Below are 26,542 nucleotides of genomic sequence, written 5' to 3' on the forward strand. Positions count from 1 at the left end.
ATACTTTATATAACAAAAATCCCATCCCCTGCTTCCCCTCCCCTAGACTGAAGGTCTGCAAAATGATGGGGTTTGAACATAGAGCTTGGGCAGAGAGCGTATGCAGGGCTTTGTGAAAAGCACAGAGGTGGCTGCCCTGTCTGGAGCATCGGGGTGGTGTCCAAAACGGCACAAATGGGGTTCACCTGGAACAGGATCCTTGGAAACGCCAGGGCGCCGCTCACGCTAAGGAACATGGAGTGTTTGGCTGGGACAGGCTGGGCTGCATAACCTGCATTCGTGTGACTGTAACCACCCTGGGGCAGGCACCCGCACGCCAGAAACTGAAAGAAAACTCCTTCAAGTCTCTCAAGTTTTAACCATCCTTTTATTTCTTTCTTTAGGGAGAGTGGTTTAAAAATAAAGGACATCATTTTAGGCTATATTTGAAATATTTTTTAATTGGGATGGCTGACCAAGATCACTCAGTAGAGAGGAATGTATTAAAAACAAAAATCCTTTGGAGGAGTAAACGATGTTGACTCAAGGCTTAAACAAGTTAGGACAAACATCTAAGCGCGACTCCTCTAGGCCTGTGCTGGATGCTTTTTCCATTCGCAGACCGCTCGGCAGCGCGACGTTGTCTTCGCTGCCGCCGCGTTGTTGTTTGGGACCTGCCTAAACAACGTTTAAAGCTGCCTGCTCCGTTTGATGAGAAGATACAGAACCAGCATTGAGGGCGGGGAATGTGCTGGGAGGGAGGGGAATGGGAGAGGTGGCCATAGGGCAACGCGCAGAGAAGCTTCATTTTTTGGCTGGACGCTGAAGAAGTAAAAATGTGCTCAGAAAGACCTTAATAACAAAGTGGAAGGGACTGCCTCTTAACAATGAGCTATTAAACTATTTATACATGGAGAAAGCTTTTACTGATAGTCAAGTGTCTGTAAGTATAAACTTTTGTTTGTCTAAAGTGAACAGAAAGCAGGAATATGGTTTAATGGCTAATCTTCCGAGCTAAGAAATCTTCTCGCAATGAAATAGGATAACTAGTGCTTCTAAGGATTCAATGAGGTTTTAACGAGACACAGTTTGTAAGTATTTAAGTTGACTTTCTATATAAGTTCTGTTATAAAGTTAAGAATATGTGGTTTATACACAATTTTTTTAATGTGTTTTTTACCTTATATTGTTTTTAGAATGTGGAGTGAGTATAGTAGATATAAAGATATTTCTCTAATCAACCATTTTTATAAAATGTCACTTGATTTTCACTATGCTTGTACATATGTTTCCATAAAGCAGGAATGTTATGCTGAAGTTATAAGTTTCCTTCTCATTGTCACCAGGTTTCTCATAAGGTGTATGGCTAAAGAGATTCTTCTTCCATCTGGATTTTTAATCCAATAAAACAGAATCCAGATGGTAATAATTATTAAAATCAGCATACTTCTATATGAAGTGTTTATAGAATGCAGAATTTTGGAGGTACCAAGATTTCAAACCTGCTTTAACTTATAATTTTTCAGAAAACGCACATTTTGTAAGTAAAGATCCTATCTGTATTATCAAATTTTGACACAGTCTTATTCTGTATAGACATCTTATAGCTATAAGATACAGATATTCTTTATAGATATAGGATATCTTATATAGATATCAAAAGTTGTATGTATTATGAATCTACAAATACCTCAAAGTGTCATTCTCTGTAATGCTCAAAGTATGTCCCCAAAATTGGTGCTTTTTTAGAATGAAAAGGGAAAAACAAATTTAAAAGACTTAAAAATAGATTTTTTTAAAATTTAAAAAGTAGCTTTCATGTTCAGCTTTATATGGATTCCCTCAAAATCTGTTGACTCCCTGCAGCAATAGGCAATTCAGAAGCAGTTCAGCGCATGCGAGAGATCTGTCAGTTAATCGTATCCTCCTTAATAAGTCGTTGAATTTTAATTTCTCATTGGCTCCAAGTCATGTTCTGTCTGGGTGGCCAACTCTTGATGCCTCTTCTTATTAGTGGAAGGATTTCACATGTCTTAAAATGTTGATCAACCAAAAGAGAAATCCAGTGATGTTTCCTTTTTCAGAAAAGATTTCTGAGTGAGGCCTATTCTTTTATAATCAGTTTACAGTCAGACTTTTCCCGTGTTTAACATGAGGTTTTGGGGACTAAACAGTTGTTTCCAGAGCAGGTTTCTGGGTGGCGGCGCTTCCGGCCCGCGCGGGCCCGTCCAGGCCGGAGCGCCGCAGGGGACGGCAGAGGGCACCCGCAGCACCTTCCCTTTCTGCCTTTCTTGCCTGGGAAGTCTTAATATTTAAAAAGACAGCTCTGCTTTCAGTTATTTTTAACCAAGCAAATTCCGAGTACCTCGGCTTCGATGATGTTTTTAAATATCACCTTGGAAGAGGAAGGACTTTGAGAGCTGAGCGAGGGCGAGCGGGGCGGTGAGCTGCAGCCTTCCGCTTCCAGGCAGCAGCGTGAGCCGCCTCGCTGCGTCTGAGGGGCTGACAAATCCTCCCAGAAATACAGCTGCAGTGCTAATAGAAACGGGGAGAACTCAAGATTAAAATCCTTCTTTTTTGTTTAAATGTTGTCTTAATTTGTATGGAGGCTCTGACTTTTCTTTTAATAACCGAGGTCACTGAGCTAAATGGCATTCGTAACAAATTCTTTTATTCTGTTTTCATGCGAGCAGTTGTGCCTCTCTTTGACATGAAATAAAAAAGAAGTACTTGATATGGATGAGATTTAAGATTCCTGGCAGAGCTGTTAGTGTATTCTGCCAATGTCAAATTTACTTCAGGAATTTGTGTTTCTAAGAGCTCATCCAGGGGTTTATCTCTTTCTAGTTGCCTGGCATTTTTTCCTCTTTTTGTATGTGTTTTCTCCTTTTAGGAGTCAGAAATACATTCATTCCTATTCATCTTGTGACAAGTGAAAACTTATGCAGACTTTCTGCTATTCCTTCTTTCTCTTGAACTTTCCTGAAAAACAGCTGTGCCGAAGAAGATGGGAGCGAGAAGTGGGGAGGGGGGAGAAGAGAAAAACAGCTTGACCGTATCTGAGGTCTCTACCCCTTCCCACAGTTTGGCTTCTAAGCAGATGGATGTGGGTTTGCAAATGCCGCCTTTGGTATTTCTGAATAAGGGTTTTAAAGCTGTTGTGTCGTATTTTAACACTTTCCATTAATAGCTTTGCAGTTTAATGTGCTTTAGACTGGGAAAAGGGCTGGATTCTTCTGCCTCTGACCTTTGAACCTTGGTTGGTTTGCGGATACCAATCTGATGCACAAAATCATAAGATTTTGTGTATGGTACTATAACCTATGTTAACCTATAACCATATAACCTATGGAAATACAAAGGGAAAGGATTTTTTACAAGGGGGTACAGGAGAGTCAGGTGACTTTGTTTCCTAAACAGAGATGGTCTGGTAGGTAGGGCTTATTTTTAGTGCTATTAAAGGCACTGTATGGAAAAAATGTGGCTATGCAGTGTGCAGTTTGATGAAATAGAATCAACTGCTCTACAGATCTGTTTAAACGATGGGATTATTAGGTTTATAGCACCAAGAACGAGTGCCCAGAATGTGTAAGACTTGCCCACACACAGCGTTCCTAAGGGTGCTCCGAAGCCATCGCTCTCGGGAAGTGCTGCTCTTGCAGCTACATCCAGCAGCGTGTGGTTTTATTCTAATCATTTTCACATTCTCATGGGTAAAAAACACACCTCTTAAAACTATGTTAGTGCCGTTGGTCTTTCAAGTAGATTCCCAGAAGACTTCGTGCTGCTGCGCAGGAGCACTGAGGTTAGAAGCCCTCTTTTTGTGGTCCCCCGAAGGGATGTTCCCGGGCAGCTTCTCCGGGATGGCTCTGCTTGATTTATGAGATGCACAGTGGTTACTGTGCACTTGATCTCCTCGATGTTTGCAGCAGGGCAGCTCTGCGTCGCTGCAGGGGCTGCCAATGCAAATACCTTCCCCAGCCCACCTGGGCTGGTGTCGAGCAGCAGGCAGCATTTAAACATCTCTGCCAGTGGCAATTTTTCTTTAAAAGCAGTAAATTTTAAATTCCTAAGCATGCTGTCATTATACAGGCAAAGCAGTTGTTAGGCACAAGTATCGCAGGGGTTTATTTCTTTAGACCTAAAATAATGGAGGGTGTAATTTGTGAAGCACATTCCTTGCCGCTGCCTACTTGGTTGCTTTCATTTCACTCCTTTGTGGTATTAAAGATGTGTAAAAGAGCATGGAGAAGGGCACGAATGTGCCTGTCCATATTCAGAACTCATCCTGAAATGAATTTTGTCCCTTGTAGCAGTTTGTTTGTACCTCTGGAGTGCCTGATAAAGCAGAATTCCTCCTTTTTTTGTCTGTGATTAGCTTAAAATTTCTCCTCTGATCACTCTAAATTAAACACAGAAGACTGAATTGTTCTGTTCATCAAGGCTATTCATGCTAAAATCTAAAACAGCAGCATCTGCAGGCTTGGGTTGTCTTCTGCAAGCCAGCCTTCCTGTGGGATCTGGCGAAAAGGCGCCTCCTTTTGCCTCAGTTTCTCTTCATATCTGCTCAGGGTGGCTGCCTCATAGGGTGTTTTTTGTATTAGGGACACAATCTGGGAACTGGCTGGACAGGAGGGAAACTGCTCTGCCACACTGAGGAAGGAAGGAAATTCGGTGTTCCTGAATCACTTTGAGGGAAAGCACCTTGGGTTTAAAGACACCCACTAACGTAAAAATGCCCCCTTCCTTCTTCAGTTTTAACTCTGGTATTTAATTTTAGCAGAAAAGTGTATTCCGGTTGTTCCAAAAAACCAAAACCAAACAAAACCCAAACCTCGAACAAACAGAAATTAGTGATTCTCTGTTTCCCAGATAGAGTCTCTTGAAGGCACTGCTGGATTGGGCAAGTCGATGTCTTACATTACAGGTAGCTGAATTTGCTCTTTATTGCTACAGTGACTGCAAGGGAGCACAGGCTTGGGCTGTAAGGGAGGAAGGGCAGAATATTACTTAATTTCTGAAAGCAGAGTTTTGTCTCTAATGACAATAGATTCCGTCTAGATTAAGCCAAAAATACCGAGTTTTCTGTACTGCAGATTTTTGTGTGCAATTTACAGTGTTAATCACTGAAAAGTTAGGCAGAATAGACCGTTTGAGGTCTGTCTTTATTCTGGCTTGCATTATGTAAACCTCTGCAAATAGTGGTTTACTATGTAAATGTGTCTAAACTAATATTAGGGTGATTAGCCAGTGTTTTGCTGCAAACTGTCTTGGGAATCTGTTTTATTGAATCCAGGACTATCGCACAATGCGACTTCATTTTATTTTCCTGACTTGTTATAGGAGATGTTTTAAAATACAATCCGCCTGCTTTATCCCAAATGATCCAGCTTTTCTAGTGCGAGATAATTGCGATCTAATCTGAATCCCTGACGAACCACAGCTTCCTGCATTGGCCTGTTGCTAGGGGTAACATAAAGGGAGTAAAATAGAACTTCATACGAAATGCCTTTAAACTTTGCTGGCATGTACAGGCATGGAATAGGCTTGAATTTTGTAGTTTAAACCTGGAGAAGCTGTTGCACTGAGGAAATGTGTTTTCCATATTAAGTGAAGATGAATTTAGGAAGAGTCCTGTTAGGAAAAATAACTGCTGTTTCTTATGAAGAACGGGTAAGTGATATGAATTATATTTAGCTAAGGCAAGATATCGTTGCGGTGGGGAATTAGAAGAGGATATTGTTACCGGCAAGAAATGAGAGAGGAATCTTCTCAGCTTCTGAATGATTTCTGCTTTGCTTTCCAGCTCTTCAAGGGACTGGAGTTAAAATTCCTTTGTAAATGCAAACCTTTGCTTTATTATCATGGAATACTTACTCTGTTATTATGGAAAAGTAAAGGGAGACAACATTTGTACCAACTAACATTAGGATTCTGGGGATGTCTTTGTAAACTGTGTCAAGTATATGTAAAGCTAAAAAATCAGTATGTTTATAATCTGTGTGTTTTTAATACTGTACAAAGTATTTTGTGCAAGTCTTTTTATATCATTTTTCAATATTTTCTCTATAGTTAAAACTGCATATATTTTTGTATATAGCCTTATCAAAATAATTTTAAGGATGGACCTGGCATCTAAGCCACGGTGTTTAGATGTGATAAGATTTGTTTGGTATGGAAAGCTGAAAATTTATTTATTTAAGAAATTACAGATATCACATAACTTATTGTTTATATGTTACTTTTACAGAATAAAATGTTTAACAAATAACTGACCTTCAGAGAAAAAGTATTAATTGAAATTATTGCACAGGAGTTGTATATTTCTTTTCCTTGGGAATTCTTACGTCCATAATACTTTTGTATTAGCTATAAATGCACTTTGGCATGGAACTAAAAAGACAAATTATGTAATAGTTCTCCTTTAAATGGCACTGTAGGAGGCAATCCTTTTTGTGCTAAATGCTAAAACATTAAATTAATAGCAATAATATTTTAAATGGAGGATAATAGCAATATTACACACTCATATTGAAGGGATAAATATATTTGAGATTTGCTGGAAGGAAGGTCTAGGAGGAATTTATAAGTAATCTGGCTTTAATTTTGATTTCAGATGATAGAACCATGCTTATCACATTTTGAGACATAATCCTCCTCCCGGAGATCATGGGTGCTTGTGGCATTTGGACGGTGCTGTGAACACTTGGGTGCATTTGCAAGGATAAAAAGGACAGTGCAAGTCCTGAAGCAGGGGGAATATCTAGGGACCTGCCTATAGCTCATCCCCTGGCACGAGGAGAAGTTGCTTCTGGGGATTTAATAGGAAGTTTGCAGACAGGGCGACAGGCTTCCTCTGAGCTAAGTGACAGAATGTGTGAAATTGGCTGCTCGTGCTGGGACTTTAACTCTTCAGCGTTGCTGCCTCTGGAAGGGCACCACACTTTTCCCAAACTTACTTGGTCTATTTAAATGGGGTAAAAGGATCGGTGTAGCTGGTAAGGGATGCTGATCCAAGTGAATTAGAGGCTAAATTAGAGGGGCTTTTGTAGGACAGTGCGTTGTGTTACGTGTTGTGCTGTATTAAACAGTAAGTGTCAGTCCAGCAAGGTCTGCAGGCAGCCAGAGGACTGTTGGGATGCAGCAGAGGTTGGTGCCCATAGTAGAAGAAAGGGTGTCCAGGGCACGTAGGTCGTTTTGAACCCCTTTTGCTCCGAAACTTGGATGCTCAGGAAAGAAACGGATGCTTCTGTTTAGCTGGGATTTTTGCCATTGTGAGGGTTGGTGTGGGGTTATGTTTTCAGTCTGGTCGTAGTTTTTAGCCCTTTCCCATCCCAGACACAGTTAGAAATGTGGGACAATTAAATCTCAGGAAGGCACTCACCCATGTTCAGTGGATATTCAGTGAATAATATTCTATTAATATGGATGATTTCACGATGTTCCATTTTATTGCTCAGGCCTGGCATTTCCTAGCATGTATCACCCCTGCCAGCATCACCGTCTTTTTTGCATTTCTTCTTCTTGTATCCTTCAGCATGACTTGAATGGCTATTTTATTTTTATTTTTTTGAAAGGTTTAGACATTTGTGTGTTCTGTTACCTGGGTAGTCTCCACACACATAGTTGCTTATTCTCTTTCCTGAGACACGATCCATCTAAAAGAACAATTTTGCATTTCCTGGCAGTGCGTGGCTTTCTGAAATTATGGTTTCTGTCAACCACAAGGTGCCCTTGGACTAGTTTTGTGCACCCTAGTGCACACGTCTAACAGGCTACGTACAATGTAAACAAATTCTATATGATGGTTTAACCTTATGAATTGCGTTCTCCTCTATGCCCTTTCTCCCTAGGCTACCCCGTTGTTGGTACCCAGACTGTACACTGTCTTTTCCAGAGGACAAGTTCATATATTCACATAAAACCATCTTCTCCTATGAATTATTTTAAATGAATCCTCTTTAGATGCATTCCAAGGAGGTTGTGAACACATCAAAAAACTCAAAGGCCCACGTGGCTTTTCTTCCTTTGGAAGGGAGACTTTCTGCATGTTCCCTCTTGCTCAGAACTGCACGCCATCCAAGCTAGCTGATGGCTTTGCCTCCTTCCTTAGTGCCAGGGCACTTGGAATGGGCTGTGAGAGGGGAAGCATTTGGAATGAAACACTCTATTTATAATGTCTCCAACGGCCATAGGCTCCTACCCATCCTTGCTCTTCTTTCAGAAATGGTGACATATATGAATGGTTGAATCTTATTTCTTTTTAATAGGTAAGCTTTCTAAGAGGTATTTCTTAATAGGGTTATGTGAAATGTTAGCTTATAAGACAATCAATCTTGGTCAAATTTTGGGCAAATTCTGCCCTGAAGAGCTTTCAGTGTTGTTAAGAGAGAGCACTGAAGAACGAAATCCAGCCCCCGACATATAGTGAGTTTTTAAAATGAGATCATCATACAATTTAAAAAAGATCTGGTCTCTCAACTTGCATCAGTGGACAAATCTAGACAAGTTTGAATTGAACACTTTAGAAGAGCAAATGCTTTGTCTAAATGGTGACTGTATGAAATTTCTGACAGGGTTATATTAAGATTTCTAAGTAGTCAGAAACATATTTTAAACATATGACTATAAATTCTTATATAATAATTACTAGCTGCAGCTTCCAGCTGGTAATTTGAGTGGAGGTAGTTTAAGTTACATAGATGAAATAAAATAAACATTCTTGTTGTAAATTTTATTGCGTGATCTAAAGAAGTGAACTGACCAGGCTGAGAGGTGCTCTGGAGTTTTAGTGGCACTGTTACACATAAACAAATAAATAAAATAAAAGCATTGTATATTTGGAATATATCAAACCCAAAGAATGAATTAGAAATATCTTAATAACACAGAGATGGTTTGTTTACATTGGAAAAACAGATGTTTTCTTGTCTAAATAGGTAGAGCTTTTCCCTTTTTTTTTGGTATGTTTAAATGCAGTTACCAAAAGCCTTGTTTAATTCAGAGTGATACCTTATTGAACATACAGTAGCCAAAACCTTTGAAATAAACAAAACCCAAAACACACAAAACCTACCGATTGTGTGTGGAAAGCTGATTGCTTTACCTTGTGCTAATTAAGACTGTATCTTATTGTCCATAGCATTTAATTAAATGGCATTGAGCTTTATGCAGTTGTGTAATTTTTCTTTTAAAATAGTATTTTACAATTGTTAATTTTCCTGTGGCCAAAAGGTACTGTATATATTCTTTCTGCTCTCATGAAAATGCCATGAAGCTCACTTGACACTTTCAAAATCATGAAAGGGCCAAATTTCGTATTTGAATTTAAATTGACATAAGGTGCCTAAGTAAACAAGTGTTCCTAAAATATACGTGTTTTGCCACGTTTTTATTATATTCTGACGAGGGTGTAAACTGGTGCTGTTAGTTCATCGAGTCATCCTTTTATTCATTCTTCCAGTAATGATACTGAAACTGAGTTAATCCCCTTTACTGATAATACTGATTTACAGTACGTGAATAAGAAATGAGAAGCAATCTGATTTATCAAAGTGTTCAGTAATGCGAACTGCATTTCCTAAATTACAAGCAGCAATTAAATTACAGCTTCTGAACACGTTATCTGCTTGCTAGACCTACTGGCAGCATACAAATAGAATAGATGTGGTAAATCGCACTGAAGGATGGTACCCAAAGCATGAGTATTTTGATACCTGGAACAGTGCTACTAAAGAAGAGGGAGGCCTAGATACAGTTTCAGTGGTCCTGTTATACTTCCATTCTGTAAAAAAAGAAACAAACTGAACTGTTTTCACTGTAAGTCTTTGCAGGCCACTTTTAAAGACCATTGAAAATTGGTGTTGCTGCTTGCAGCAGGAAGGAGTTTGGCTGGTTAATGATGGTGGGTTGAGGTTCGAGCACCAAAAAGCCTGGGGTGAATGTCATGGTGAGGAGGAAGCCCTTGCAAGGATTGGCAGCTGGTGTCCTTGGATTTTCTCTCTCCCATTATCTTTTGCTGTTAACATGAAAAAATAATGGACACTTTACACATGATGTGACACTCAGAGATTTGAAGAATTATCATGAAACTTAAGTAACACTTACTTTTCTCTTTCTTATTGCAGTCAGCAACTGTCTCTGATGGAGGTAAGCTGAAGCTTGTTTTTACTTGTATAATCTAAAAAACATCAACGTTTCCCCATTAAGCAATGTAAGTCGTGCTAACCAAGGGGGTATTTTACAAGATGTCTGGCCTAAATGGTTCAGAACTCTGAGACTTCTGTGGGAATTGTGCCAAAAAAAGGCTGCAAGGTTCATTCACATACTTGCCTTTATTTATTTGCATAAACATTTTGTGGCAAATCTATGTATGCATATTTTTGTTATGACTAGGATTCTTCATTTGTAATATCAAAAAGGCAGAGATAGCAGTCTTTGATATAATTGGATCACACAGAAAATCTTCTCTATTTTGTTGTCTTTTATGATCCCTGGTTGCTTTTGAAGAGAGGTTATCTAGCTCGTAAGTTGAAAGCTCTATTGGTACATTTGTTGGGGCTGAATCTTCTTTAGTGTGGCTACATTTTGAGAAAGTGGTAAGTATCTTGATAATTGTAAAATCCCAGCGTGGAAGTTCTGAGGGATGGGAGCAGCTCTAGAGTAACCTCCTCCATATGTCACCTATGTTTGTGTCTTTGGATTTTATCATGGCCTTCATGCTTTATGGGATTGTCCTCTCACAGCTAAGCATCCTCAGATGATTCCTGTGAACCTTTGAAGTTAATTGAAACTAGTATAGCAGTATGTATGCTTCCTTAATGGAATAAAGGAATTAAGGACAATTTAGGCATACAAGAGATGGCTTTTCTCACTTGTCATACTTTGCAGGCGTTGCTTCATTAGATCCTGTAAAATAACCCTCTTTTACACATTTCCCTACTTTTAGTACCCCTTGTAAGAAAGAATAAGAGTTTTATTAGGGACAAAATGTTGCTCTAATGTACTAAAATGTTTTAGATGGTAGAGTTATTTTTTTTTACACTAAGTGCAAATATAAATGGAAAAGCAGCAAGAGCTTCACAACTTTCCATCATGCCCTAGTTTTTGACTCCTTATAAAACTAAAAATACAGTGGAAAGACATAGTAGTGTTTTGGGCCTATTGACAGAGCCACTTGCTGCTGTCTCCCTGACTTTGTCAGATATTTCCTTCTCTGCTGCTGTCCTGGGCTTCTACTTCTTCTCATCTCCAGATAAGAAGATAGACTTTATAATGTACCTCTGTTACCTACAAAATGACAAAAGAATGGAACAAAAAATAAGTGTATCTGTTCTACTCTCTGTTCCTAAAGTATAGGCTATGTTTTCATGGCAAAAATAGGTATTTTTCCCCAGATGTTACCTGTTCGATGTAAAAACAATGAAGGAAGGCAAAAAGCACATGGAAGTTTTCATTTTTTACATGTAGTTGATTTAAATTTCATCTGCTAAAAGGCACAAGGTAGAGATTGATCTTTTTTTCAGCTAAAAGCAGAATGTGCCTGTGTCTTATCTGCTTTGTGTTTCCAGTTCTTCCTTGCTAATTAAAATTAATGGCTTCTGCGGCCCATCCAAACTTGGAGATTCCTGAAAGAGGCCTCCTCTGTTAGTCATATTCAAGCTTTTTATGCTTCCAGTGGATTGATTTTTAACATCAGACTAATTTTTAGCTCTTTGAATATGACTGCTGGAGTTCAGTTCCATGGATGACTGTAAATTTACAGTCGATACCATAGAATTTTGTGAAGTAATGAAATCTAAGAGCTGTGTAGGTTGCAGAGGTGAAAGTAAATATAGTGATTTGTATATGTTTTTTGATGGGTTGTATGACTTTTTTTCAGCTGTTGCTGAAGATTTTACATGGACCCTTTCTCTTCATTATTAAATGCTACTTAAAAGTATAGGGGGAAGGGAATAATTTATGTTAAAAGCAGTCATATTGAATAGATGCTTTAAGTACTCAGAAAAGCAGATTGGAAAAATAAGAACCAGAGAGAAGGTAACCAGGAAAAATGAATTGAAATAAAATCTGAACTCATTTATATAGAGCTACATTGAGTAAAAAGCTCTGATTCATGTCTAAATTACATTTTCAGGCTTTTGCTTTTATTGAAAATGTCACAGCACTGAAAATTTTCCAATCTCCTCAAATTTCAGTAATTCATTAATAGAACCACAGGTTTACACATTGCAGAGCATGTTTAGATTAGTGAGATTTGGCCCCGAGTAACCATTAATATAGCAGTACAGACTTCTTTTTTCAGGCTAGGAATACATATGTATGCACAGTATAAATAATGTTATTAAGATTTAATCTCAGAAGGAGAGTTTATATGTAAAAAACAATAATTACGTGCTTACATACATCTTTGCAATGTAGTAAGAGGCATGACAGCTTTCTGGACATTTCTTTTTCCCGCAGGTCAGTGAAACCTCATGACATATGGATTTTATTACATTCGAGCCAGGCATTAGAAAACATTTACTCCTTGTTGCATTTATTTTAGATAGTAATTGAGCTTGTGCAAATCCAGCTAGGATGTTCTCATTAGCCAAAATTGTGCACTTCAGGCTCTTTTAAAGTAGGTAACATCTGAAGATGTAGGCACGTGAATTAGTGTTATTTCCAGTGCTGCTGACCAGCCACAACTCTCAAGAAACAGCAGTCCTTGATTTGCTTAATGGATTGCAATCAGAAAGCAAATAGTAAAACTGTTCAGGTGCAAGAGCACTGCTACAGCTCTAATAGTTTATGGCACCTACAGTCTACAAATGGCATAAATAATTTTATGTTACTACAACTACCCATAACTAGTAGATTTCTCCTGTTGCCCATCTTGGAAACTCTACATTTCATAGAATCACAGAATCACAGAATGGTTGAGGTTGGAAGGGACCTCTAGAGATCATCCAGTCCAAACCCCTGCTCCAGCAGGGACACCCAGAGCATGGGGCACAGGGCGGCGTCCAGATGGGTTTGGAGACCTGCAGAGAAGGAGACTCCACAATCTCCCTGAGCAGCCTGTTCCAGAGCTGTGTCACCTATACATTTCTGCTTGATGTAGAGCCTTGAGTGCTGGCCCAGGATGTCTTGAGCACAGGATCTGTGCTGGCCAGATCATTTTGGAGCTGAAACAGTTAAATTGCCATTAGTCGCCAGCTCATGTCCTGCTTTCACTCCAGCCATTGATCCCGGGGTGGAGCTTTACAGAGGGAAACCTCCAGGGTCAGTGGCCATGGAATAAATGAGCCTCATCCTTCATCTCCTCCTCAGGCCCGGGGAGCTGTCTGAGCTGTGCAGAGGCTCTTTAGTCAATATTTACCTGCTCCAGAATCAGTCCATGAAGCTGAAGCCTGTTATTTCCATATACATAAGGATAACAGTATATGGGCCATCTTCTTACAAAGCACTTTGCTCTAGTACCTGATGACTTTTTTTTTTTTAATTTTCTTAAGCAAAAATGTTCTTAAAGATTTTTTCTTTTAAAGGAATCTGACATTCAGAATAATAAATAATGTAGAAGCATATTTTAAAAAGTAACTAAAGAAGGCAGAATGAAAAAAAAACCCATTTATCTCCAAACAAAACAGAACACCCTTGTTTACAGTAAGTACAGACAGATTATTTCCTCCAACAGGCGTATGTCTTATTTTTAACTTATATGTTGGCAATGTGTGCCTGCTGTAGCCATGTTCCACAGCAACATAAATAATTCAAGCTCCTTTAGATCCAGTGGCAAAAGGTCTTTTCTTTAAATTATTTATGTACCTTTTTATAATGCTTTGTGTTAAGTATACTATTGGTTTCCTCTGCGTGAAGCCACGAGGGTGAGGAATCGATTTGTTGTGAAGGGTGTAAAAGGCTGTCCGGAATTGCGGGGGGAGCGTCCCCTCTTCCCGGCGTTCCGGAGCAGCCATGTCCCGGCGGGGAGGGCTCGTCCACACCCCATGGCTCCTGGGAAGCTGCTGCTGAGCTTGGTATGGAGTCAGAGGGATGGCTCTCAGTGAACACCTTGAAGTATTTGATTAGATGGCACCGCAGCGGTTCTTACCAGCTTTATCCAGGTAATGTCCGTAGGGATTAAGGGGAATATCTTAATTGTATGATTGTCGGCGTGCTCGTGGTTGCAAGGGATTTGGGGGGCTGCTCACAATAAAAAAGAGGTACAAAAAGGTTGGAGAGTGGATGTAAGTTTTGTGAAGGGATGTTTGCAAAAAGTATGCTTAGTTGTATTCAGTCCTACTGCCATAAATGATTTAAATCAAAACTTTCAAAGCTATCTTATCCTGAATGCTTTCAAGCTTTTAGTTGATTAGATATGTGAATTTTCTTACAGAATGATTTTTGTTTTAAAAAATAAGCCTCCAAAATACAAAATATGAAACAAGAAGTATAAGGTCTTATTTGTGTGGATTTTTAGGAAGCATTTGGTGTCAGTTCTGTGTTTGGATGAGGTTGTTAAAGGAAATTGCAGGTGTTTGCGTAGCAAGTGGCGGCCTCCCTCTTGAGGCCCCGTGGATCAGGAACAGAACAGAAATACAGAGAGGTGCCTGGGATCCTGAACGCCCCTGGAAGGAAGGAGCCTCCTGTTACCTACAGGCAATTCAGGATCAAGGAAGGAGGAAGAAAGGCATTAGGAAGGTCTGTTCACAACCCTAGTGTTTTCCAGGTACCCCAGCGGGGGCTTTCACAGTACCTAACCCTGCCTTTTAAGCATGAAGGAGGAGGCTGCTCTGCACAGGACAGGAGAGGGAGGAATCTGAATTCTCAGCTTTTCTCTTCCTGAAAGAGTCTGAGGCTTTTATTTCCCAGCAGGGTGACTCTGAGATGAAATCTATGAGTCACTTGGAAGGTTTCTCAGTTCCTCCTTTCTGAGGTGGACCCCACGTGCTGGGAACACGAGAGCCGAGGCAAGAAACCTGACCCTGGAGCCCTGTGCTGGAAACGCTGCCCCGGGAGGGCCGTGCGGCAGGAGTCACGGGCTCCCACGCCTGTTCCTGTTCTTCCTTTAAGTGTGGTTTGGATCAGCTCTGCACTGGTGATACCACTGGTTTCTTCAATCCACCTGACCTTTCTTTCTCCTGGCTTCTAAGTTACGCGCTGATTTACCTGCGCTGTGCTGTAATGGCTTTAACTGCAACTCTTTCTATATGTAGCAACAGGAAATTGAGTAACTGAACCTTTGCTGGGAAAGAATCTTGTCAATAGAAGCCCCTGCAGGAATCTCTACAGATTTTTAAAGAAAACTGCATTCGTGTTGCAGTGGCGGAAAGAGTAGCCTCTGAGTTAACCATGAATTCAGCTGGTCCTTTCTGAAACAAGGTAAATTCAGTTAGCTGAAGAGTTAGTTAAGTGCAGTTCAGCAGAAAAGATTAAGTTTATTGTGGATGAATAAGCCCTTAGTGCTGTTTTAAGAGCAGCCCCCTTTTGGAGAGCCCACGCTGCAGTTTCTCCCCAGCCCAGGGCACGATGACTTGTGGAGTTGGAGTTGAGCGGTTCACATGGCTACAGCTGCCTGATTTCCCCAAATTGTCCTAGTAGGCATTAGCAATTGGATACATGGGATAGGTTGACCTTTTTGTTTTGAAGGGACTGGGAAATCCTCATCTGAATTTATCCATTGCAGAAGTTCAAGGGGAATGGATCTCTAGGAGCGAGGCAGGGTTTAGTAACCTCTAAAACTCTTGGTTTGTAACATGTAAAGACATATCGAGTAGGGTCTGGTCACAGCTAGGACTGTAGAATGAAATACATCCATCTGCCGAGTTAAAGATAAATATTTCAGGTAATAAATAAGATAATAATTCACATCAGATTCATATCAGCTTCTTCCACAGTAGTTTCACTGTGGTGATAGATATTCTCTAATGGAGTTAGGAGTTGACTTGCTTCTGTTCTTTGGTATGTGTCTTACGGGAAAAAGTGAATAAATACTCCATACAAGACAATCTGCAGTTATTTGCTTAGCTTTGATCCATATGTCCATAAGGGAACTAAAAGTATTCTTCATAAACATTATCCTTGTTTAAAATAAAATAAGAAATAGTTACTTTTTCACTTCTCCCTTCCATCTTTTTCTCCCCTTCAATCTTATTCAGTATCTTTGTGGTATTTTACTTTAAAATAGTCTTGCTTAGAGAAACTGTATTTAGCTGTTACATCTTAGTAGATCTTTCTGAGCCTAGGCTGCATTTAGCTTAAAAATGAAGTTTCATAGGAATTGTTTTCTTTAAATTTTCTTATCTCGACATCTTTATAACTATCTTTATAACTTTTAGCTATCTCTATAACCATCTTTGAATGTCCTTTTTTTCGAAGTTTGTACTTTCTGGGAGGAACAATAATATTTTGTAACATAAAATGTAAAAATGCAAAGTCATTTTGGATATATAAGGGAAAAAAGCGTTCTTTGAGGGATCTTACAAAATAATAATTTTGGTGAAATTACTTCTTGCTTCAATTATTGTAAGTGATTAACTGAGGAAAATAAACAATGACAAAAATATTCCTGAGTAGGCTCTTTCTTACTGAATTCCATGCTTTCAGTGAGTTTGCATTTATATTTGCTGTGTATGTGTTTTTATGCTTAGTGGGGAATTATTGAAGCTATCACCTCTTTATCTGAGGATTTGGAGTTCTTGTATTATTGCTCTTATTTCAAAGAATTCAGTGACTACCTTTTTCATACAACCACTTGAGCACAGCAACATTCAGTTTGGAAGGGACCTCAGGACGTCTTTAGTGCAACCATCTGCTCCAAGCACAGTCAGGAATCAGACCAGGTGGCTCAGGGCTTTATTCAGTCGTGTCTATACAATTAATTATACCTCAAATGACATCTGCAAAGTGGGTAACCACAAGTATTACTCCACTGACTTTGCATTTGTATAAATTGAGAGATGATGAGAGAAGTAAATTGTAAAAGTGCATGCAAGTTTGTGAATAGGACCATGTTGCACCAATGTAAAATTCTCCTTTTTTGTTACAAATTTTCTCTTTCACCTTTCCACTTCTGTGAACAAGTGATCAATCTTTAATAATTTTTGTGTATACTCAATTTACTGATTTATGTTAAAGATAATCTTTGATTAATGATAAATACTTCAAGTTAGCACAGTTGTGCTGCTACATGTAGATGTATTTTCCAAAATTCTCTAAAGGTTTTCCAAATGCAAAGTGTGTTTTTCAGCATCATAAATATCTGATAATTTCTCAGCTTCATCCTGAGAAAAAGCATAGGGTGAGCATATTTTGGCATTGAGTTTTTCAGCTAGTTTTGCTTGCCAGGTGTTATCAAAATCTGTTGTCAATGTGTAACTCTTGTTCTCTGTTATTCCTTATAGTAGTAACATCATGTTACAGTTTTTTATATGGGCTGGCTAATGGGAATGTCATCTCAACATTATTTTTGTTATGAATCCATAGTAGCTGTATTTCATACAGCTCAATACGTAATTTCATACAGCTCAAATACCCAATACACTTTGAGTATTTGTGTTTTTTCCTATGCTTATTTTGAAATTAATTCTTTCTCTCCTGGCTCAGATTCTTTAGGAAAATACTATTTTTAGATAGGATTATTATTCTACTAAAGTGGGTTGTAACTTCTTCTGTGGTCTTCTCAGAATTTTACAATATTACCAATGTCAAGAAGCAAGAATAGGCTGGAAAAAGGCTCCTAAACGGCAGTCCCCTTGGAGGACTAAATTCTGCTAAGCTGTTCTCACAAGGTCTGGGGCAACGTGGGCATCTCCAGATTATTGCAGTCTGTTTGCCCTAGCCCAGGGGAGAGTTGTAGATCTCTGTGAGAAATTCTCTTGATCCGTTGATGGTTTGATGGGTCTGTCTCATATTAATATAGGTTTTTGCCCACTCTTTGGTAAAAGTTGGACACTTAAAGATCCACTTTCTACGGATAATCCTCTGGAGGACTGCAGTTTATGGAGACAAGAATATAAGAAGGAAACATTAGTCAGCATACTTTATATATATATATATACACACTATATATATATATATATATATATACACTCTCTCTCTCTCTCTGTGTGTATATATATATAAAGCAAGAAAAAAAAAATCTTTTTGCTTTCCCCTTTTGCTTCTGCCAGGGCATTATTGTTAGGACACTAGTATATTTTTCCTTGCAGTGGAATGGAAGAAAACTTTATGGCAAGGGACCTTATGGAGCCTGCACTACTGTAAACTTTGAGCAAGTGGCATAATATATATGGAAAAAAATGCTGTAGAAAGACGAGTAAAAGAGAATAATATTTTTTTTATTTTAACAGAACTGAACAGCACTGATTTGAAAGACTGCATCAGTGAGAATAGCCTTAGTAGCAATGCGAGTCTTCCCAGTGTACAGAGCTGTCGACGGCTTCGCGAAAGAAGAGTTGCGAGCTGGGCTGTTTCATTTGAGCGTCTTCTTCAGGATCCTATTGGCATTAAGTATTTTTCTGTAAGTTTTGAGGGACAGTAAAAAAGCTTTCAAGATATCAGATACAGGTGCAAGAATTTTTTCTTTCTTTTCTGGACGCTGTCCTTAAGGACAGGAGATGACTGTTACACAGTTGTTACCTGAACATCTTTCCTAGTTTTAACAGAACACAATTGAAAGAAAAACTTGGGATGTTGAAATTGATTCAACAGGCCCAGGAGAGATTTCCAGTCTGTACTTGGCTTTTACCTGTAACCTGGATATCATAATGCCTTGTAGCCTGGCATGAGGCTTGGTGAGTCATGGTGCCTAAAGTAAATGCCTCTCGACTTGACAGGTTAACATGCCTTCCCTTGGGAGTCACAGAAAGACCACAGACTGAGAAGGACCTCACCCATAACTAGCCAAAAGAAATTGCTGTGGAGATACCTGCCAGTATTCAAGCACCTTTGGAGCATGAACATTTAATTCAAGGTTGTGGAATAAGATCTAGGTCCACTTGGGATGCAGAATGCACAGGCATCTCCTGCGGATAGATTTGTCACAGAGCAGGAATTCCTCTCTAAGTGGAAGAGGTTTTGCATATTTTGCAAATACTCATATTTTACATAATAGTGTGTTGATTAGAGCAGTAATCCTGGAAGTGGGAGACCTGATTTCAGTTCCCTCCTGATGTGGCTCATAGCAACTTCTCCTGCTTCCCAGCAATGTATACCAACTAATGAGCTACATAATGTTCCAAGTGAGGCAGCATCTATTCTTCCTCATGAAGCTGAATTGTTCAACCAGCTGTGTTAAAATCGTGAGACCAGAAAAAGAAAAAGAAAAAGAAAAAGAAAAAGAAAAAGAAAAAGAAAAAGAAAAAGAAAAAGAAAAAGAAAAAGAAAAAGAAAAAGAAAAAAAAAAAAAGAGAGATTGACTAGGTTTGCAGTGAAGACACAGAGCTGGGAAGTAACAAATACATTCTGGTTCCTCCTCACAAACTTGGTTCTCTTCAAATTTTTGATTATGTGTAAAATGCAAAAATGTGCCCTGACCTTTGGATCCTGCTGTAGATTGTTTTTTATGCTTTCTGTGTCTCAGGTGAAGTATCTGCAAAGCTTTTAGGTATACTGAGAGGTAGCTAGGGGATTTAGGGTTCTTGTATTGTACCCTCAATTGCTTTCTTACAGTTGGACTCCATTAATTCCAGATAGATCTTAAAAGTTCTAAGTATCTCTGAAGTTTTGTCTCAGACTGCTTTGTGAGGCGGCTGTTGTGTGCTAAGGAAGCTTGAGTGATACCAAGTGAAAGTTGTGGCTTGTGAGATAATTGAAAATAATATCCTCACTTAAACACTAAAATATATCTGATATCTAAATTTATAAAGCATGAACAAGCATTCCAGTTCATGAGGCATTGGGTGTTTTTTGAGAGAACCATATTATTTTTAAAAGATTTTTTTAAACACACTAAATGCTTTAAGCATATGCAGACAGAATATTGTATTACGTGGATTTGAAACAAGGACAATTTTTGTTTATATAATATCTCAAGCGAATTGGATCCCAGTCCTTATTAGTACCTTTGGATACTTCTATAATATAAAAGTCCTGATTATAATGTGTGCTAGTGGATGATTTATTTTTTTTCTCTTCAAGAAAATATATTCCGGCTACAAAATATTGTTATAGAATTGTTATTAAAACCTTATTTGTTGGAGTTATGTGCTAGTGCACTTGATCAGTGCACAGGGAAATGATTTGATGATAAGTTGATTTGTTATTCTAGATTCTTTATATTTAAAAGCAAATGAAGAAAAGTACAAGGTACAAGTTGTAAATTAACAGAATTTTGCTTTCTAAAAAGATAAGACTGTGAAGCAGAGATATTTTCATTATGCAGACTTTAATATTTGTATCAGCCACTACAAATATCTTGTATAAAACTTGTTTTCTTGATGCATGTGTTTGTTTACTTATTTTTCTTTTAGGAATTTCTGCGGAAGGAATTTAGTGAAGAAAATATTTTATTTTGGCAGGCCTGTGAATATTTTAACCATGTACCAGCACATGATAAAAAAGAGGTAAGTCAGCACTGAATCTCAGTGAGGTTTACAGAGTTGGAATGGTTTCAGCTTTTTAGCATTTCTTTTCTGTGCCATCCATTATTTTTCTATCCTCTTCATTCTGTCTTCAAACTGTGTGTTTTCTGAAACCCTCTTACGGTCTCTGAGTTTGGGTAGGTGCAAATTCTTCATTATTTCCAGAATGTAGGTGTTTCAAATAAGCTAAAAATAGAGCATGTTTTTAACAGTAAACACATTTACATTCTTCTAACTTCTGGAAATTGAAGTTGGGGGAATTTATATAAATAGTAACTGTTATCTGTAAAGTTTAAAATCAAAAATATCTACTCTGCTTGGTAAGGCAGAGCATTTGATGATTTGATTGCTAGCCATAATTGCAGTAAACACTGCAATTTGAGATGTCTCCATGAGAGAGATCCAGAGAGGGAGGTGCAGAAAAAGACAATTAGACAAGAGGCCTATTCTTATTCAAGATTTTAAAAGCAAAGCTCCTTTATTTATTATTATCAAATGAAAAATTCTTATATATTAAGGAAATTCAAAAGCAAATAAGGAAATTTTAATAGAATACATCAATATAAGAATAATTGTATAAAAACAAGCATGTGAAGTTACATATAAATTAATATGGAAAAGCTTTCTTTTCTGTAGCTTTCTTACAGAGCTCGGGAGATCTTCACAAAGTTTTTGTGCAGCAAAGCTACAACCCCAGTCAATATTGATAGCCAGGCACAGCTGGCAGATGATATTCTCAATTCTCCACATCCAGATATGTTCAAGGAACAGCAACTTCAGGTAACTATGGCAAATGTAACTGCTGCAAACTTGACTTCTGTCTTTCCCTTTGAAGTGTTTTGAATTTCTTTGGAATAGTTAAGTATAAAAGTATTTTCATTGATTGTTTTTTTACTTGCAAGAAGAAATTGGAGGCATAAATGTTATGTAGATTCTGTTTGCAGTACAGAAACAGGCTTAAGTGTAGAGGAGTGTTATCTCTGTATTTTACCTTCATCAAAATACCAAGGACAAATGAAGTAGTTTGTATTTTTAGCTTGGCTTTCCAGTGTGTACATAGCAGGTCATAGTTTTTCCCAGTAACCTGGTATTTATGCATCTGTGAGCCCCTGGGATTCACACATGGCTTTTCCATCACACTTTGTGCTGGGTTATTTGAGCATGCTAAGCTGGCAAAAGTGAGCTCACAACAAGAAATACTTTTTTCTCATAGCTTACCATGCTGAAAATGGCTTATGAGAGCATCCAAGAAGGATGACCCCAAGCATCCAAGAGGGAATGGAATTGAATATAGGGGAGAAAGGAAAGACTCTGGCAGTGAGCATTCAGTGTGGATTAGGTTTCTGTGAAACTGCAGTCTGATGTTCTCTCTGCTTTAACTTTTGTTTGTCAAAAAATCTTTGGGCTAGCACGTGTTGAGAGAGGTGTCTCTGTGCAGTCTGAAAAATGATTTTTATCTGCAGCTGTCACTTGGTGATGGGTTTCTCTGTAGACTCTGGGAATGCCATAACCAGTGGGGTGATGGACACCAGATTTTTTTTAAGACTTCTTTACTAGTAGCAAATTTATCATATGCAAAGGAGAGACAGGCCCGTAGTTTTTCAGGTCATAAGTAATTAGTTTAATCACTAGACAAGACATAAAGGTAAAAGAAAATATTGTCTTAAAACAAGAATGAAAAAATGTAATGAGGCAGAGAAATTGTGATGTCATGTATGAGATTGCTTAGCAGTTAAGATGGAACTTTTTGCTTTTACTTTTATTCAAGACTGGCTAATTTAGTTTCAGAAGTTTGCTGCAGGCCTGGCTTTGAGCTGCTTCCTTACTGTGCTGTTGCCTCATGGACTCACTGTAACCTTATGGATTCTCCCTTCTCTGGTCTTCCCTGCATCAATAATTAACCTTGCATATTCTCTGACATTGTATTGTGTTGTATATAATGATTATATCACATTCCCAAGTTCTGGAGCATAAACTTCTTTTCTTGTTCACAGCTACCTTGAAAAACCCTTGTATAATTTTGCAAATCTGAAGTGACACAGAGCACGAATGTAAAAAGCTATTAAGCATTCTTAAAATGGATAGTTTGCAACATGCTTTGTGTAGAATGTGTGAAGATACATAAACACAGTAAAAGATGGATATGATGATGGTGTTGCCAAGACTACAGAACATCTCCTCTGCTTTTGCCCTTTGCACTGTGAAGAACACAGTGCATTCTTCAAAATCTGTGTTAGTGCACCAATATTGGCACTCTGCTAAATCTGTCCTGTTGCTTTTTTTAATGGGTGCAATGTATTCAGGATGTCTGAACCGAATCATGCTGTTTCTAGGTTAATGTTCTAAGTTTTATAGAAGCTGGCTACTGCAAAATGCTGCTTTGTCTCTTGATGTGTTATTTAAGCTTATGTAACAATTACTTTTGAATTTTAATTTCAGATTTTTAACCTGATGAAGTTTGATAGCTATACACGCTTTCTCAAGTCCCCCCTTTACCAAGAATGTATCCTAGCTGAAGTTGAAGGTCGTCCTCTTCCTGATCCTCAGCGTGTTCCCAGCAGCCCCACTTCTAAGCACAGTATCAGTTCAGAGAAGTCCAACATCTCTACACCAAAAAAGGTTGTCTTTGATTGTATTATTGTTGCCTGAAAACTGTATTCTTAACCATTATTTTTCAAGTTCTTTAGGGATCATTGATAATGTATAAAAAACAGTATTTCATTATTCCTGTATATCCCTCTAGCTGACTGCATCCCCCCTAGCTGACTCTTATCAACTGCGTATATTTTGTCTGTGCTACAAATACTGATCAGGGAAGTAAGAAGGCAGTTTTAGTAAAGTCATATCTTTTTTTAAATGAAATACAAACCTGCCCTAAAATGAGCAACCTCTCTTTTCTCTTCCATTCCAATTCATTTGAGTAAAAAAAATACTGGAATTTGGATGAGAGGAAGCAAGTACAACAGAAGAAAAAAATACAGTGAAGACCCTAAAAGAATGTTGGAAGCAGTATTTTGGTAGTGTCCTTTTAAGTTATAACTGATCTTTTCATTAAATTTTCTAAAAATACTCTCGGCATTTTGAAGTAGGGTTGATGTCTGTGACATTAGAAAGAAGATTAAGATTGCACCCTTTACCTTGACTGATTAACATTGTATTTTTCTTTAATGAAAAACGTGCATGGGTCTAAAGGGAATTATTTTAAGATTTTCATTCCTCTGTGGATTCTTCATATAGGTACCATGTAGATTATTTTACAAGATGAATTTTTTTTTTGAGGACTATCTTGTTTCATAACGTCCAATCCACATCCTATGTCAAATACAGGAAATATATTTGAAATATATAAATGAAATTGTGCATTTCAAAAATAAGACAAGTGGCTTTCCCACAGTCTCTTGCATCTTTGGTCTTCCAGCAGTAACCTGTGGAGAATTCTTTCATGTTTACATGAGCTCTCCATGGCTCGTTTGCAGCTCCTGTGTTGTACTGTTTACTGTATGTATTTCTTAGGATGTCCACTGCTTAGGGTGAGTGGGGATAATGAAGACTGCTTAACTGATGATTATACTCTTATTTTAGGAAAAGTATAGGAATGGTTTTTTTTGGATGATATACATACAGTTGTAGTTTAACAACGATGCTTTGATTTACTTGTGTTTTGTGATAGTTAAGTGGTAAATCAAAGTCAGGAAGATCCTTAAATGAAGAGTCAGGAGAGGAGGATACTGAGAAGAAAAAACGGGGAACATTTTTCTCGTGGTCAAGAAGTAAGAGCTTGGGAAAATCACAGAAGAGGAAAGAAAATGGTGATTATCAAAATGGTGAGTTTTCCTATTCCACTTGGCTGCACGGTTGCTTCAGCAATAGATGGGACTAATGTCATCTTGTTTAGTTTGCTTCCAAGCACCTCCTTAAATGTGACAATGGAAAACTGTTAAACAGAAGCCCATAGTCTGGCTATGTGTGTGCTGGCTAGTATCTCGTTTAACAAAGTGGGTGTGAAAATAAATAGATAAAAATCTGAGAATGCTTAAACTTGGCTTTACTGATTCCCAAGAGACTTCCCTGTTTTACTACAACTGTAGCTACAACTATTTTTAAATTTCTCCATGTACCTGATCCTGTTTTTCTTTTTTTATTGGAACTACATAAGTGCATCCACTCTACAACATACTATTCTTATTTCATCCTTTCCTGATGAAAATGAAGAAAGAAGAATTAGGTTTGTGGAAAGAAAAAAGTGCAATCTTCTATTTTGTTACTTCCTTTGAAAAGTTTGAAGAAGAGTTCGCTAGAGAGAGCACCAGCACATGGCCCTTTGAGGAAGAGGCCCAAGTTTCAGATAGTTCATTTTATTGAGTTGCAATAATAAAGAAATCCCATTGAAGCACCAAATTTAGACCATCTGGTTTGTGGTGTTTTTTCTTGTCTATTTTCTGTGGATTTCTGTGGCCTTTCATTTTTCTGTGTTGAATGAAGGCCTAGTCCCACAAGAAGTTTTTATGAATTGTTTAAGTGTTCTCAGTATGCTCATACACAAGGGGGAGAAAAAAAAATGAGGCTTTTGCTAAAAATATAAATCTAAACTTCTGAAAGGGACTAGTGATTTTCTTATATGTGGGTTTCTAACACCGTACTTGCATTCTCCTTTTAAAAACGTTATTTCCCTTCAGAATAGCAGAATAGGTAAAATATCTTTTAGAATTCTTGAAGATTTGTAAATGTTTGTATGTTTTTTAAAAATTATATTCAAATAATTTTGTGTTTCTGCTCTCCAAAAAGTAAGTGGGGTTGTTTGAGTCCTACGTGTTCGAGAAATACTCCACCCAAAATTGTTTCATTTTTTATTATTTTATTTATGGCACATAATATATAGAGCATAATATAAATTACAGAATCATAGAATGGTTGAGGTTGGAAGGGACCTCTAGAGATCATCTTGTCCAGCCCCCTGCTCCAGCAGGGACACCCAGAGCACGGGGCACAGGGCGGCCTCCAGGCGGGTTGGGAAGATCTCCAGAGAAGGAGACTCCACAACCTCCCTGGGCAGCCTGTGCCAGGGCTCTGTCACCCTCACAGCAAAGTTGTTACTGCCTGTGTATTAATTTATACCCCTTGTCCTGTCGCTGACCACCATCAAGGAGAGTTTGGCCTCATCAAAGTTTTTAATTATTTTAGAGTTTTCTTCTTTAATTAAAAAATACTGTTTTCTTTCTGACCAGAGGAGCTAAGGTTTTGAAAGAGCTTTCTCTGTTGTAACAAATAATGAAAAGGAGAATGAATAACGATCACTGATTCTTTCCACAGATTCCATTCAGCCCAATGGATTATCCTACAGGCGGGAATCACAAGGCTCCATGTCATCAACTGCTAGTCTTGACTTGGTAATGGCCAGTTCTTAATAATGAAGAAGTAGGAGAGCAGTGAAAACAGTCACTTACTGGTTTCTAAGAAGTCTGAAGTTTAAAATAATAAAATTTTGTTTAAAGTAGTATTTTGAGAAAGTTTTTTTAAATAATATATTTAGAGGGCCTGATGCAGTATTAAACAATTTTAATACCAGAGCATGGAGAGGCTCTTCTGAAAAACTGTTATAGCTTTTCCCACTAAGCTTGTGAATATTGTTGAAATTATGCTTCTTGGTTTAATTTGGTTTGTACAGATTCTAAATGCTTATACCTATTCCTGCTTTTACCATTGGTTGTTGACTTTTCTTTCTTTTTCCTGTCCAGTCTGAAACCTCTAGATTACCTGCATTTGTACCAGATAAAGAGAAATCCCCAAAATATTGCTCTGTAAACCTTCCAGATGGTTCATCCAGCAAAATGGTTGTTAAATCTGGATTTTCTATCAAGGAGATGCTATCTGGACTCTGCGAGAAGCATGGCATTAACATAGCTGCTGTGGATCTTTTTTTAGTTGGAGGTGACAAGGTACTGAATATTCCTGTGCTGTTTTTCTTCTTTCTTTTTTTATTATTAAAGAGTTTTCAGAGT

At 38.1% G+C, this 26,542-nt stretch overlaps 1 protein-coding gene across 1 annotated transcript in view; it reads left to right on the top strand.

Moving 5' to 3' along the window:
* The window catches only part of RGS12 (regulator of G protein signaling 12), a 71,874-nt gene that overhangs the window by 24,818 nt on the left and 20,514 nt on the right, over positions 1–26,542 (top strand). The window contains exons 3-10 of the mRNA XM_026034123.1: positions 10,107–10,128; positions 18,312–18,481; positions 20,433–20,525; positions 21,180–21,323; positions 22,983–23,162; positions 24,214–24,367; positions 25,854–25,930; positions 26,279–26,479. Of these exons, the coding sequence (XP_025889908.1) occupies positions 10,107–10,128; positions 18,312–18,481; positions 20,433–20,525; positions 21,180–21,323; positions 22,983–23,162; positions 24,214–24,367; positions 25,854–25,930; positions 26,279–26,479 (1,041 nt within the window). The remainder of the gene's footprint in view (positions 1–10,106; positions 10,129–18,311; positions 18,482–20,432; positions 20,526–21,179; positions 21,324–22,982; positions 23,163–24,213; positions 24,368–25,853; positions 25,931–26,278; positions 26,480–26,542) is intronic.

This window comes from Nothoprocta perdicaria, unplaced genomic scaffold (assembly GCF_003342845.1).
Source record: "Nothoprocta perdicaria isolate Ctin4 unplaced genomic scaffold, notPer1 scaffold_14, whole genome shotgun sequence".
Classification (NCBI taxonomy): domain Eukaryota; kingdom Metazoa; phylum Chordata; class Aves; order Tinamiformes; family Tinamidae; genus Nothoprocta; species Nothoprocta perdicaria.